General features: G+C 35.4%; 1 protein-coding gene across 1 annotated transcript in view; it reads right to left on the reverse strand.

Annotated features, from left to right (window-relative positions):
• The window catches only part of MUC19 (mucin 19, oligomeric), a 138,261-nt gene that overhangs the window by 76,043 nt on the left and 46,889 nt on the right, over nt 1-15,329 (reverse strand). Inside the window, exons 22-35 of the mRNA XM_086715120.1 lie at nt 15,070-15,207; nt 13,959-14,108; nt 10,956-11,050; nt 10,202-10,328; nt 8,390-8,636; nt 6,627-6,679; nt 6,429-6,529; nt 6,037-6,188; nt 5,181-5,319; nt 4,043-4,147; nt 3,754-3,948; nt 2,517-2,756; nt 2,290-2,446; nt 1,213-1,338 (exon numbers count right to left, since the gene is read on the reverse strand). Coding sequence (XP_086571246.1) covers nt 1,213-1,338; nt 2,290-2,446; nt 2,517-2,756; nt 3,754-3,948; nt 4,043-4,147; nt 5,181-5,319; nt 6,037-6,188; nt 6,429-6,529; nt 6,627-6,679; nt 8,390-8,636; nt 10,202-10,328; nt 10,956-11,050; nt 13,959-14,108; nt 15,070-15,207 — 2,025 coding nt within the window. The remainder of the gene's footprint in view (nt 1-1,212; nt 1,339-2,289; nt 2,447-2,516; nt 2,757-3,753; nt 3,949-4,042; nt 4,148-5,180; nt 5,320-6,036; nt 6,189-6,428; nt 6,530-6,626; nt 6,680-8,389; nt 8,637-10,201; nt 10,329-10,955; nt 11,051-13,958; nt 14,109-15,069; nt 15,208-15,329) is intronic.

Consider the following 15,329-nt stretch of genomic DNA (forward strand, 5'->3'; position numbering starts at 1 on the left):
ACATGAACTGAAGTAGATAACAGCAAAATGACATCATACTCTTAATAAAAACATATAAATTGTACAGGATTCAGATCTTCTTGCAATGGAATATCAACCTAAGAACTGAGAACTTATACATTTTCACTGATTTATTTTTCTAAAATGTTTCCTGAAGTATTTTAAAATAATTTGCAACTTTAATGATGGTATGATGTTGAATGTAATACAACACTTTGATAAATACATATCTTGAAAAGTGAATGCCAATTCTAAATATCTATTTTTTGTAAGGATAGATGAAGATCCAGGTGTCATAATAAAATGAGCTGAAAAGATCCCAGAGACTGGGATCTAACACAGAGGTGACTCTGGGAAGTTACTGCATCTTCTTATTTTCTTGCCACTTCTTCCTTTCCAAGATATGAAATGCTAAGAAGAAAGTGCTGATGACGTGTGGGATATAGTTAATTGGACTATATAATACATTGCATTCTGAAACTACATTCTCAACAAACTATATTGTCTAATGAAAAGTATAAAAATTGACAATGGGACTGAAGCACTGCATTCTCCCCACTGCTTGTCTGTCTTATTAAACAGATAATATATGTCTAGAGGAAATGTTTCATTTTTTATGTTTATTTTTGAGAGATAGAGAGACAGAGACAGAGCATGAGCGAGGGAGGGACAGAGAGAGAGAGAGAGAGACTCATTATCTGAAGCAGGCTCTGGGCTCTGAGCTGTCACCTAAGAGCCCAATGCAGGGCTCCAACCCACAAACCGTGAGATCATGACCTGAGCCGAAGTTGGCCACTCAACCGACTGAGCCACCCAAGGGCCCCTAGAGAAAATGTTTCTTATGTAGAAATATTAATGTCATAACAAGTATAAATGCCTATTCGTTAAAGTACAGAATGTGAGGACCGGGGTGGCTCACTCGGTTAAGCATCTGACTCTTGATTTCAGCTCTGGTCATGATTTCGTGGTTTGCAAGATGGAGCCCTGTGTAAGGCTCTACAGGAACAGTACCAAGCCAGGCTGGGATTCTTTGTCTCCCTCTCTCTCCCCTCACCATCAAGAATAAATAAATAAACATCAAGTAAATGAATGAATGAATACATAAATAAATAGTAAAACGTAAGATTCTGAATTGGCAGAAATAACATTTTCAGTATTCAAATATCAATATAATTTGCACTACTTCATGGATATTACTAAAATTTACCTTACCTTCTAAAACTGCAGAAAATTTCTGGCCAATAACTTGATCTTTGCAAGTTTTTGCAGTCACTGTACCACAAGGTTCATAGTGCCAACTGCATTCCCCAGGGGCATTGTAATAATCACAGTAGACAGCTGTAATTTAATTGTATCAAATTACTTCCATCTATTATGTAACAATTTTCACCTTTCCCTTTCCAAAGCATTTTTGAATGATATTAACAAATAAACAGACCTAGCGTATATCATTCTATTTTATCAGGTTCCTTTGGCTTTATCCAAATTGGCCGATAAGCCAAAATAGCTCACAAAAAACGGAGGGGGAGCGTATAGGATCAAAACAGCACTTTCCTTTGACACCTCACAAAGTTGGTTTGGGGTAGAAAAGTAAACACTAATTTTCCCATTTTAAGGTATTTTAGGTCATAGTCTAGATTCATAGTTTTACTGTTCAAGACTAAATTGCAAAAATAAATCTCTGGGAAAAGGAGGCTACTTTAATGTGTAAATAACAGTTCCTGAATGAGGTAACTAAAGATTTCAATATAACACTTTGCATAATAAAGAATAAAATGTGGATTCAATGTCAATATTTCTCATCTGTCATATTTTCTCTCGTAATACTTTCCATTAGAAGGGAAAGAGCTGATTTCTACCAAAATTATCACATTCCATATATATCAATATATGTATCAAGACTAGGGCTCTATAAACGTTTTTAAGATAATGTGTAAGGACTTGAACCCAAAGTAGATGAGGTAAATGTTCAAGGATATATGGCTACACCAAGTTAGGTAAACAATTCATTGTTCATCTAAGTATGAATAAGAGATACTTTCCATCAGTATTTAATTTCTCCCCTGTTATAAGAACTTCAGAAACTCCAACTGAATTTGATGTACTGTGCCAGGTGCTATACTTTTCAAAATAGGGATTTTTCCCATCATAAACATATTAACATGTTTTGAAAACTTTCTAGGCACAAGAGTATGTATTTTATAGAAAATATGGAAAGAAGATTGATCACCTAACAAAACAATGCTATCTAATTACCTTTTATAAGAACAACACATGGACCTCACTTACGGCAGAGCTCTGGTTTTCTCCACCTGACACAGACTCCAACTGCACTGCACGCCTCTGCGTACATAGCCACAGCTGTGCAGAATCCCAGGTACTTCCCCTCCATGTCACATGCGCAGGCTTCTTCAATGCATGCATCATAGTAGGCATTGGGGTCCACCTAGAGAACACGGCCCATGAGTCTCTGGGAGCAAAGCCTGTGCAGGTCCCTGCTCTCAGAGCCATACTACCTTGCTGTGGCAGTCTCTGAAGGTGCTGTCCCGGATGATCTCACATTTCCGCACAGCCCAGGCCTTACAGTATGGGTTTGAGTCACACGGGAAAGCTTGAGCTACTGTGTCTGAACATTCTTGACTGGTTTTCCAGCTATTTCCAAATTCCAGTGCTCCAGCAGCTACTGATGAATATCGTGTTGTGAAATCATCCTTGAGATCACCATTGTTATTTCCACAAAGACCACATACTTTGCCCTGTAGAGATCCGAAAGGGAAGTTAACAAGTAGGTTGTAGTAGGGATATAGATATATGAAGACATGAGATCAGAAGGGAAAATTAACAAGTGAGTTGCACTATAGTGGTATACAGAGACAGATACGTAAAGATGTTATGATCATTTATAGTATCATAGATCTACTTTATTTATTTTATTTTATTTTATTCTTATTTTGTATTTTATTTTATTTTTGAAGAGAGAGCATGTGACAGGGGGAGGGGCACAGGGAGAGGGAAAGACACTCTTAAGCAGGCTCCAACTCAGCATAGAGTCCATGCGGGGCTCGATCTCATGACCATGAGATCATGACCTGAGCCAAAATCAAGAGTCAGACACTCAAGCCACTGATTCGCCCAGGTGCCCCCCTTTTTTTTTAAGTAGGCTCCATACCCAACATGTTGTTTAAACTCACAACCCTGAAATCAAGAGTTGACATGCTCTGCTGACTGAGTCAGCCAGGTGCCCCCACCATAAATCCATTTTAAATTCCAAATTTTAGAAGGAAATTAAAATCTGTGGATAAGATCCTGGTACTGTTTAACCCAAGATATCCTATATCACAAAATGATCTAGTATCAAATAAGATAAATGCATTAAGAATTATTAAAAAATAATTATATTCACTAGCTTCAAATCATACGTGAGTAGACTCTTAGGCTCTTAGAATTTTTGTTCTAAGAAATATATTTAATTCTATATATTCACCAGCTACCTTAAAATTGTATTATGCAATAATCTCAAGTAACCAAATATGGTTAAACTAGAATGCTTCAGGTTTATTGCATTTAGTTTTCACCAGGTCCTGTCATCTTTGATTACATTTCTTATTTCATCATAAGGTTGAACAGTTGTGGAAGGCTTATTCTATGAAAGAAACTACCACTCTCTCACTTTCCACTGATGAATTGTCTCTACATCTCAGAAACAGAAATTATTTTGTTTCCCCGTTAATCACTTATTAGTGATATACATACATTCCAGTGTGGATCCAGTATAACAGAAACTCTTGTATTCTTGTCCCAAATTATGGTTATTCCATTTAAAAATTTCAGAATCAAGTACAGGCCAACAGTATGTACAGAATATGTATTTCCACTGATTTCACATTCCTTACTTTCTGTAGTTTTGGCTGCTGTTACTTTCCCATCATGCAGAACAACATTCTGATCCTATAAATTAAAAGACAGACTTATGATAACATCAGTTTTATCTGGCCACTCATAATCTGAGAGAAAAAATATATAAAGAGAAACAGTACCATACCTGAAAAGCAACTATGATTTTTCTTGAGCATGTAAGCCCATTTTCACAGCATGGGACGCTTTCAGTTAAGAGACGGAATGTGCCATTTTCACGACCACAATAATCCTTTAAAAGTAAATTATCATAATACTTTATAAATATCAGGGACGTGGAACTCAATTACAATATTTGCATCAGACAAAGAATTCTTAGACAGTGATACCTTAAACTCAATAAATTACCATATGCTGTGTTATGGAATGTCCAGAAGACAATAATTTAACTGCATATATGGAGAGGTAGCCCTCCCTGGCTGAATCCAACCTAGTTAATTTGCTTTCACTCGGTCCTTTTGTAATATTTTATAAAAGTTTAGACTTATAACATATTACATAAGTAGCTAAATTATATAACATGGCTTATAATCATTGATTTATTTCTAGGCTCTGTACATAACTAAAGTTGTTTATTTCCCCTCACCGATTTTTATGAAATTTGCATAAATATAAAACAATATAAATTTAAAGCATAAAACAATCCAAATTTCAGGAAATTAGATATTACTTAGGAAGCAGCTTAGCAGCATGTAACAAGTGTGAACTCTGGAATCACACAGATCTGGTTTTGAATACGACATTTTCTACTTAGTTCATGTTGCTTAACCTCTCTAAGCCTCAATTTCTTCATCTGCATCATAGGAATAATAATATCAGCCTTTGAGTATTGCAGTGATTAAATGTAATCAATTTGCTTTGGCAAAGAAGCACTCATAAAGTGGTAACTGTCATTGCTGATAGCGCTGTTGTTAAATATCTAGCATTCACTGAGCACTTAGTATGTGCTCCAATATTTGCCCAAATTTGGTTTCAAGGGAGCTGTTTCCATCCCCATTTTATAGATAAGGAAACGGAGACACAGAGGGATTAAGGAATGTGCCCAAAGTCACACATCAGAGAAAGGGTAGAGCCAAGGTTGAAATCTAGACCTACCGCCTCCCAAGTCAGCATGATACTGTTATATTGTAATGTCTTTGAGAAAGACTTAAGGGGCCATTTGTTTAAATTTCACATTTTGAGAATAAAATTCTCCAGAGAGCATCTGCAGATAAATAATAATTATTAAGTATAGAAGAATTGTGATAAAACACACTAGTAATTACCTCAAGAAATGAATACTGGCAGAGACCATCAAAGCTGTAACTTTTTCCATCAAAAGTTCTAACATGACCTTCCCCATAGATATGGCAGGTGGTTTGACATTCATTGTGTGTACAGCTCCAAGACCCTTTTATGCAAGTACTAAAAGAAAAAAAAATGATAGAGTGAGGTAATTATATTATGCCAAGATTCACATTCTCACACTGTTTTTGTAAAGAAGCACAAAACCTTGTTTTATATTGACTTAAATTTGGCAGTTGTCTTCATTATATCATGTTAACCATAGAAAATGCCAAATAAAGGTTCTATTTCATAAAATATAGCCTAGGGAATACAGTCAATAATATTGTAATAACTTTGTATGGCAACAGATGGTAACAACACTTATTGTGGTGAGCGCTGCATAATGTATACAATTGTTGAATCATAAGGCTGTACACCTAAAACTAATAAAATATTGTATGTCAACAATACCTCAATAAAAAATAAAATTATAGTTTCTATTTAAAAAATAGCATTTTAACTATATTTGACCGTTATTCTTCAAATATCTCAAAGTATGACTTCTTTCCTATAAAATAAGAGCAGACTATACTTTCTAATATCCAAAACATATGAAATAGTCTTTTATTTTTTAAGGTTTTAATTTAAAGTTGATTTATTTCAAGAGAGACAGAGAAAGAGGCAAAGAGAGAGGGACAAAGAGAGAATTCGAAGCAGACTCTACACTGTCAGCACAGAACCCAAGCAGAACTTGAACCCACAAAATGCAAGATCATGACCTGAGCCAAAACCAAGAGTTGTCGCTTAACCAACTGAGCCACCCAGGTACCCCTATAGTAATTCTTTATTATGCACCATTTGTTGCAGCCAACCGAGGTAACGCTTCCCTGGTCATACTCCTGTCCACCAAAAGAACATGGGCAGTCTTCAGGAAAGACACAGTTTCCTTTAGAATTTCGAACCATGCCAATTGGACAATAGCACCCACGTTTGCAAGGCAAGTTCTCCTATAGGAACAAATATAAAATATACATCATCAGGTGCTGCTGTAACATGTCACATTATCAGCATCCATTTACCATGCATAAATATATACCAAGTATCCATTTAGAGCCAACATTTGACAAGTCAAAATAACACACAATAAATATGACCTTCGAATTCTTTTTCACTGATGTTTTGGTTGGCTTCTATCCTGACACAATGAAAAGTTTCAAAAAGTTTAACTGCAAAGCCATGTTCCTTACATCAAAACTAGGTATGTTCCGAGTGCTACAGGTACTGTCAACTCTTCTCTGTGCCTTCGGGTCCCTGCAGTCAACAAATTCAGTCCCTCCGGAACAATTCTCTGCAGGATAAAGGAAGTTGTTAATCAAGGGCCTCTTGATGTGCTTGGTTTAACCCAAGTAGATATTTTAAGTTTAAATTATGATTTCAACACTTACGTAGGGTTAAATCAATGGGAGTCTGGCAAAGAAGAATTCCATCCCGACAGACACTGAAAATAGAAGAAAATTATACATTTAAACATCAAACTTCAATGACAACTTCTTAATACACTGTTAGAGAAACTTTTACCCCTTATTCACAAGTTTTATCCAAGTAAATGGATGAGACACACTGCCCAGAAATAACACGCACCCAGTTATAACATGCAGCCTTGTGCATATTATAGGAATATACAAGCAAGGTTCTATGGGTATCAGAGAACACATGAAAATGATGGCTGTATCTTGATGGATGAATTAGATTCAACAGATAACTGCTCATAAGATACAAAGCTGTGATGCAGGAAACAACAAGGTATGTTCCAATGACTTGTTTGGATAGAAAGCAGTAAGTAGGATAGGGAGAAGTGGTAAAAGCAAGGCAGGGCCAGATTTTGGATGGTCTTAAATGACGTGCAAGCTTATGTCTATTCTTTAGGCAACTGTCACCATTAAAGCTCCTGAGCAGGTAAGTGGCACAGTCAGAATAATGCTTCACGTTAGTCATTATAGAGGTAGTGCAAGAAATATGAGACACAGAGACAGGGCAAAGAGCAGCCAACTTAACAATCATGGTAGTGATGGGGATCTGAAATAGGGTAATGATAAAGGGAACCATAATTTGGAGGCGGTAGCCCAGGTTTCACTAAAAAGGTAATCTACCTACTGATTCCTCAACATCTACAGAGAAAAGTATCATGATCAAACCCCAACCAAATGTCTTGTGTGCTGTAATAGAAAGAGGTTTTTACCTAGGCTTTCCTTTTAAATGGCCAAGAAAAAATAATCCATTTCTAAATGATAGTTTCATGGAACCAAAGAAAAGAGAAGGTGTATCCAAAATTTCTTGGAATGGCTACTTCATTTTTACAGTTACATTGTTAAGAATTGCTACCTCTGCCTATGGAATTAAAGATACAGATAAATTACTTCGCCCAAAACTGCAGAATCACAATCTCCTTAGCCATTACAAAAAGTCACAATTCTTCAACTTCTCCTACTGCCCAAGGAACTTAGTTCAAATTCTTGAGTACAGCCTGGCCACAGTCTACTTTTCCAGCCCAATCCTTTCCAGCCCAACGAGAACCTACATGCACAATACTTTTCAAGCATTTCCTATATTAGTGTGTTCTGCTTACGCTATTGGAAATCTCTCTTCCTACCCCAATTTTGTCTGGAAAAAGTTTCAAATCCTAGTAAAACTCAAGTGCTAGTCTCCTCTGAAAAGTTCTTCTTATCTGCTCAGGCACTAACTGGCTTTTTCCCCTACCATATTATAGTATACAAACCTTGCAAAAGCGAGCACCCTGCTCATTCTGTGAGACAAAGGCAATGTTCCTTCATCTTTGTAATTCTAGCCCTCAGCACAAGGCCTGGAACATGGCAAATATCTATTTAATAAGTGTTTGTTGAATGGTGAATGCTGAGAGACAACTAGAAAACATCGTTTGAATATAAAATCATTTTTGCATCCTCTGTATGCAGGGCATGCTAGAATGTTTTTATATTGGTATTTGAAATCAAACAAAAGTAGAATAAATCAGTTAGAGCCATTATGATGCCGTGAGCACATCAGGTTAAAGGGAGCAATAACTAACTTTAATAAATACAAATTTTAAAATGTGGTAGGTCTAAAGAAGACTTTAGGAGACGTCTATTTCTCTGAAAAGGACAGTCCCCTGATTTCAAAGTCATAACAAGTATATATGCAATTTCCATACCATTTATTGTCATCAATATGGATGAGTTTGCCTGGTTGTATGACCTCGTCATTAAGGTAGCAGTCACACTGAGATTTTGGAACACAGTTCTCTTCATTATTATGGTACATTCCATCAGGGCAAGTGCATCCATCAACTGGAACATCTTCTACATCACAGCTCCTATCTCTCTCTGACAATGATCGACAAGAACTATTGCAGGCTTTTACATTGTACTTGAAAACCAGGCCACTTGGGCAAGAGTGATCTGTTGGTATAGGAATAAAAAATATTAAATATGTATGCATCCAGGAAAAGTAGCAATTCTATTTCATCTTGATGTTTATAAATATTATAGTGAATTATTCACAATTGAGGTTATAAATAGTCAAGAAAAAGTTACTTGCTGTTCACTGGTATTTTTCATTCTTTTTTTATTTGCAGTCAATATTGAGTCCCTATTATATGTTTACATATTCTGTTGGGGATAAAGCCCATAAACAAGATAGGAAATACATTGCTATCATGTGACTTATATTTCTGGGGAAAGGACAATTGTGGCACGTGCTATAAAGAAGCAAGATGGGAAGCTCTAAGTATGTACAACTGGGAACTTGCGGTCCATGTAGAGCATGAAAGCTTCCTAGAGAAAGGTAATTCTATGCCTGGGGAACAGCCTACATCAGAAGACAGGGAAATTCTTTCAAAGAGCAAGAAGAATAGAAGGTATAAACCCAGACACAAAATCAGTGATTAGAACTTGCAGGGCCCTCTTAGTTTGCTCTTTAGCCTTAGAGCAATGAGAAGCCATTGACTCATTTTAGACTGAAATATCAAATGATCAGGTTAGTTTTTTTTTTTTAACCTTTATTTATTTTTTAAGAGACAGAGAGAGATAGAGCATGAGCAGGGGAGGTGCAGAGAGAGGCAGACACAGAATCTGAAGCAGGCTCCCGGCTCTGAGCTGTCAGCACACAGCCCAACGCGGGCTCAAACTCATGAACCGTGAGATCATGACCTGAGCCGAAGTTGGTCGCTTAACCGACTGAGCCACTCAGGCACTCCGATCAGGTTAGTTTTAGTTGGTTTTACTTTAAAGATTATCCTGACTTCTTTGTAGAAAAAGTGGATATTAAAGGAAGCAATTGAAATAACCCAGGAGAAAAAAAAAAAAGAGGTTTTTTTTTTTTTTTTTGAAGTAGGTTGGTGGTCATAGAGATGGAGAGATGTGAATGTATTTGAGAGAAATTTTGGAGGTGAACTTGACAGACCTTTGATGGGAAATGAGCTATGAGGTATTGTGATCTACAAGACATGTATTTCTATAAAGTTTTCTTTTTTTGGGTAAGCCATGTATTTTTCTGAAGTCATATTCAAATACTACAATAAATATGTTAAAAAAATGCAAGATTCAATAAATATGATAGTTGAACTCCTAATTTAGTTATTTTTATTTTCTTAAAAATATCACTAATATTTAACACTTCAAAATGTAGTAGGAGTTGGAATATTAAATTTCAGCATATAATAACTAAACAGAAACCCATGTTAATATATAAATATGTATATATTCTGTTCTTATTTAAATCAAGATCAAAGAATCAAGAAGTAAAACTGCATGGATAACTCAAACATATTTCAAAAAAAACAGGAAATCATCTTTGAAAGAACCAAGTACAAGTTTGTAAATACATGTTTCTAAACTACACACACACACAGACACACACACACACACACACAAACACACACACACACACACACACACACACACACACACACACACACTATAGTAAAAGTGAGAAGGGAGTCATCTAAAGCCCCTGTCCTGCTTACCACATAGTCCAGTTCTCCATTCCACTATGTATGTTTCTTTCTCAGCACACGCTTTTACATAGTTGCCTAAAATCGTGCACAAACAATCTTCACTGTTGTCACAAGTGCAAGTGTATTTTTTGCATTCCTTTAAGGTAAGAAATAAATGCATATTACTTTATGAAAATGTTCACAAGAACAGGTAAACTGGGTATCTTAATTCAGTTTATAACCACTCCTCTTCCTTGAAAATAATCTGTCTTGAACTTTGGGAAATACTTCCTTTTGAAATATGGAAAGTAGTAAATCAATTATTAACTAAGTTTTCCACAAACTTAGAAAACTCAGAAAGAGGAACTTATTCAAGATTTTTCTCATTCCAGGGGTGCCTGGGTGGCTCAGTAGGTTAAGTGTCTAACTTCAGCTCAGTTCATGAGCTCATTGTTCGTGGGTTCGAGCCCCACATCCTTCTCTGTGCTGACAACTCAGGGCCTGTTTCCCTATCTCTCTGCATTCCCCAGCTCACGCTCTGTTCTCTCTCTCTCAAAAAAATAAATAAACATTAAAAAAAAAAAGATTTTTCTCATTCCAACTTATTTGCCAGTACTGTTTTTTTTAATTCGTATATCTAACAACTGAATAATGTTAAGTTTAAAGCTATGTCTTAATGTACTGACAGTGCCTGTTATTTGAAAAATTTTAATGTCTACAGGCTTCTATTGATATTATCAGAATAGTTTGCAAAAAGAGCTGTTAATCTTAGACCCTCACATACCTCATGATATAGTTTAGGATTCACAATTGGATGGCAGGAAGCAAAAGGTCCACTTGAATCAAGAAGAATTCCACAGTGCTTTTCAGCATATCTTTCTGGAAGAAATTTAATGCACTCAAAATTAGTATCAGTAATGTCATAATTTTTAATTGAAAATGTGTGATTGTGTTTTTAAAGTGTTTTTCAGGGCACCTGGGTGGCTCAGTTGGTTAAGGGCTTAACTCTTGATTCTGCTTCAGGTCATGATCTCAGGATCATGAGATAGAGCCCCATATCAGGCTCTGAGCAGAGCATGGAGCCTGCTTGGGATTCTCTCTCTCCCTTGCTCTCTGCCCCTTGCTGCACCCCCAACCCCCGGCCACCACAAAATAAATAAACTTTAAAAAGTTAAACAGTAAAATGTTTTTGCTAGAACATATCTAACTTATTATCAATATATACAAAAATAGCATGATATAACCAGTAACACCTTAAACTAAGCGGCAAAATCTTTTTTTAAATTGAAGTACAAACACACAATATTACACTAGTTTTAGGTGTACAACATAGGGATTAGACAACTCTATACATTATGCTGCGTTCACAAGTGTGGTTACCATCTGTCACCATACGATGCTATTCCAATACCAATACCATTGACTATATTCCCTATGCTGTTCCTTTCAACCCAATGACTTACTTATTCCATAACTGGAATAAGTGGAAAAATCTTCATTAGCTTCATATATTTCTACTAAATCAGTTAACCTGTTTGCAAAATGCAATTTCTACCAAAAAAAATGGGACTAAGGGAACCAGATTATTTATTCAGGTACATAGCAAGTGGGTAAAATGAAATCATCACAACACCAGCACCACCTCGCCCCATTGCCACAATAATCATGTCAGTTTTAGGACAAGCAGTATCAACAATTCAAACACACATTTTATTTTTTACGGGCTGAATTGATATTTGGTTGCTTCGTAAATCACTTCTTGTATTAAATTAACAGAAAATGAAGTTCACAAAAATAACATCTGAGTAACAAATGCTTTGCTCAATGATTTGCAAATACTTAAAGATGATGTCAGTGACTAGAAGAAGGATTGCTAATTTTTTTAACCATCTTTCAATTGGCTTTTAAAAGTTACTGTCACCAGGATGCAATAAAGAAGCTGACTGAATCTATTAAGAGGACATTGAGGCCGATTGTTTCTAGGTGTACCTGGGTGGCTCAGTCAGTTAAGCATCTGACTTTGATCTCATGATTTGTGAGTTTGAGTCTGGAGCCTGCTTTGGATTCTGTGTCCCTCTGTCTCTCTCTGCTCCTCCCCTGCTTGTGCTCTCACTCTCTCTCATAAATAAATAAATAAACATTTAAAAAATAAATAAAAATAAAAGGACATTGAGGCCAATTATTCCTAAAATTTGACAAACTTTTAACCAGGTATTACCATTTTTTATGTTAATATTACTAACAGCTTATTACAGCATAGTTTCATTTTCTGTATTTTATTTTAAGTTAAATATAAAATATTGAAAATAGAAATAGTTAATTTATATAGCTCTCAAAAGTGTTAATATAGTCTCCTTAACAAAAATTGGCTTGGGTTCTTATGAGATATACATTTGTTTTCATTTATTCTCATTTTAATTATTTTCATTGCAACACCTACAAAACAAAATAACATGAAAATTGAACCTTCAAATGCATATTACCATGTGGATGTTAATGCTTCTATCAACCCCTTTCATTAGTCAAAACAAGTAGATGAAACTTTCAAAAGAAATTGCTTTGTAATTTTTAAATATTGTCAAAAGCTGATCAGACATTTGCTTCAAATATGGAGATTAATTTAGAGACAATTGATTAACATATAAACAATATATTTTAACTTACTTTCCATTGAATTTCATTGTTTACGAAAGAAGTAACATAAAGTGTTTGTTAAAATCAACAACACTAAGTATGGGAACAATCAGAGCAAGTCTTTGATTCAAAATACTTGGATTATCAGAAACAGACCGATAAACACAGAGGACTCTGATGTTTGCCAGAGGGGAAGGAGATTGGGGGATGGGCAAAATGAGTGAAGGGGAATGGGAGATACAGACTTGTAGTTATGGAATGCATAAGTCCCAGGGATAAAAGGTACAGTATAGGGGATGTAATCCGTTGTGTTGTAATGACATGGTATGGTGACAGACAGTAGCTACACTTGTGGTAAGCAGGACATATTGTATAGACTTGTAGAATCACAATGCTGTGCACCTGAAATCAACATAACATTGGATGTCACCTGTACTTCAATAAAAATATTTTAATTAAATAAATAAAAATAAAATACTTGGGTGACAGATTCATCTTTAACCCTTATTAAGTACACTCTATCTGGAGTCCATTATCAACATCAACCTTAATGGAGATAATAACTACGTCCGTGCTCTTCATGAGTGTTTGTGGGAATAAATGGAACCAATATTTATGGAAATCTTCGGTAAGCTAAAATATGAGCTGAATCCTACAAGTGTAAAGTTTTCCTCGTAAGATCTGTATTTGGGGGTTGGTATAATTAACAGACATGATAGCAGTAGTTAGGAGATGTGGATCTAGCTACAGCTCTATTGTTAAGTAGCTGAGCAATTTGTGGGAGTCTCATTATTTCAACCAATGATCATTTCCATGCCTAAAATAAAGGGTAAGAATAATAAACGAAATGATCTGTAAAATTTCCTCTAACCCTACTATTCTATAGCTATGAAGAAAACTGTCAAAGAAGGAAAAGAATGCGTATAGAAAAAGACAAATATGTTGATCCCCCTCCCCAATGAAAGATGTGTTTTCTAGTTGCACTCTCAGCCAGCCAGACTGTTTCTCCACTGTTCCCTGTAAAACAGGTACAGTAAAACAAGCACTAGCTAAAAGCAGGATTATCTGAGAGTCTCATATCATTAACAGAATAAGTATACAATTCCTAGTACCAAATATTTAATCACAGAGTTTAATGTTCAATTACCAATACCTTTTTCTATACTGATGCATGAAGTGGGGTTTCCTTTAGGACAGGGCATCATTTCCCAAGAATCAGCAAATGCCTGAGACGTTTTCTCCAATATATTCTGACTTGACATGAAATCATCCTCTGCTCTGTTGTTGTAGGAACCACAGAGTCCTGTATAGAGCACAAAACAAATTTTAACATTTCCTCACCTACTTGCCTTTTTGGATTCATAGTCTCACCTCATATTCAGTTCTTCACTCAAATCAAAACACATAGAAGCTACCTGAGCGTGTATGTCTTGGTTAGTCTTTACACATACAAGCAAAATTCATGACACTTCAGATTAATATCCCATTTTATTCAAATATCAGGAGCACTGAGACACTATTTTCCATAAATATTGTGTGTTTCCTGTTTGTCACTATAGCTTACTTAACCTCCTCTGACAAGGTGGGGGGAAACATGCTTACAAATAGGATGTTTGGGACTGCACATTTTCAGTTGCAGTGTGGAGAGTTGAATCATGTTAAGGGCCATATGCATTTGATCTGGATCCAGGGATTACATTTTTTTCCCTATGTATAAATAAGTCACCTTTTCAAGTAAAGACATGGTGCAAAAGCTTAGACTTTTGAAATTAGTAGCTGTGGGATTTGCCACTGTTTTGTTTTATCTGACACCCATGACACTATGTGGGAGCTGATTTCTATGACAGAAAACAGCAGTGAAAGATAAGAACATGTGATCTATCAGCAGGAAGACAAATTGTAATGTAGTTTGTGTTTGAAACTTGATATTCAAAAGATGTCTAAGTATAATATTTTCATCTTCTACAGGCAAAAGCTCTGGTAATCTACATTAGCAAAGTGATATATATCCTATATTATCAAACGTGACTTTAAAACGCCTTAATTTAAAAACCTTAAATTTGTGGAAAACCATTTAGGAATAGATTTTGTAATAAATAAAACCATCTTTACTGTAAGTTGAAACTGTTTTACTGCAATATTGAAAGGAAGATTAAGTAAAAATGCTTTATGCATAATGTCATTAATTGAGAAACAATTGAAAATTAAAATAAGTGATAGTAACATTAGAACCTTGGAAATAAAAACATATCCAGGGGACTTACCTACAGTGTCTGTGAATTGGTTGGGTGGCATGGAAACATATAATTGCATCACAGGAACAATCTGTATCTGCATCTTTACATGAAAGTTTGTTTCTACTTGAAGGTATGAGGAAGATGCTTTGAAGATCTGCATTTGGTCTGTTAAAATAATTATTAACATTAAGAGTAATAATTTAAATAGTGAACAATTTTTAATTCATTAAAATGGTTTTATATTTTCATGTGTTAAAAAACACACATTTGATATCCTTAAAAATTGA

This window comes from Puma concolor, chromosome B4, assembly GCF_028749965.1.
Source record: "Puma concolor isolate L17-30 chromosome B4, mPumCon1.1.hap2, whole genome shotgun sequence".
NCBI classification, from domain to species: Eukaryota; Metazoa; Chordata; class Mammalia; order Carnivora; family Felidae; genus Puma; species Puma concolor.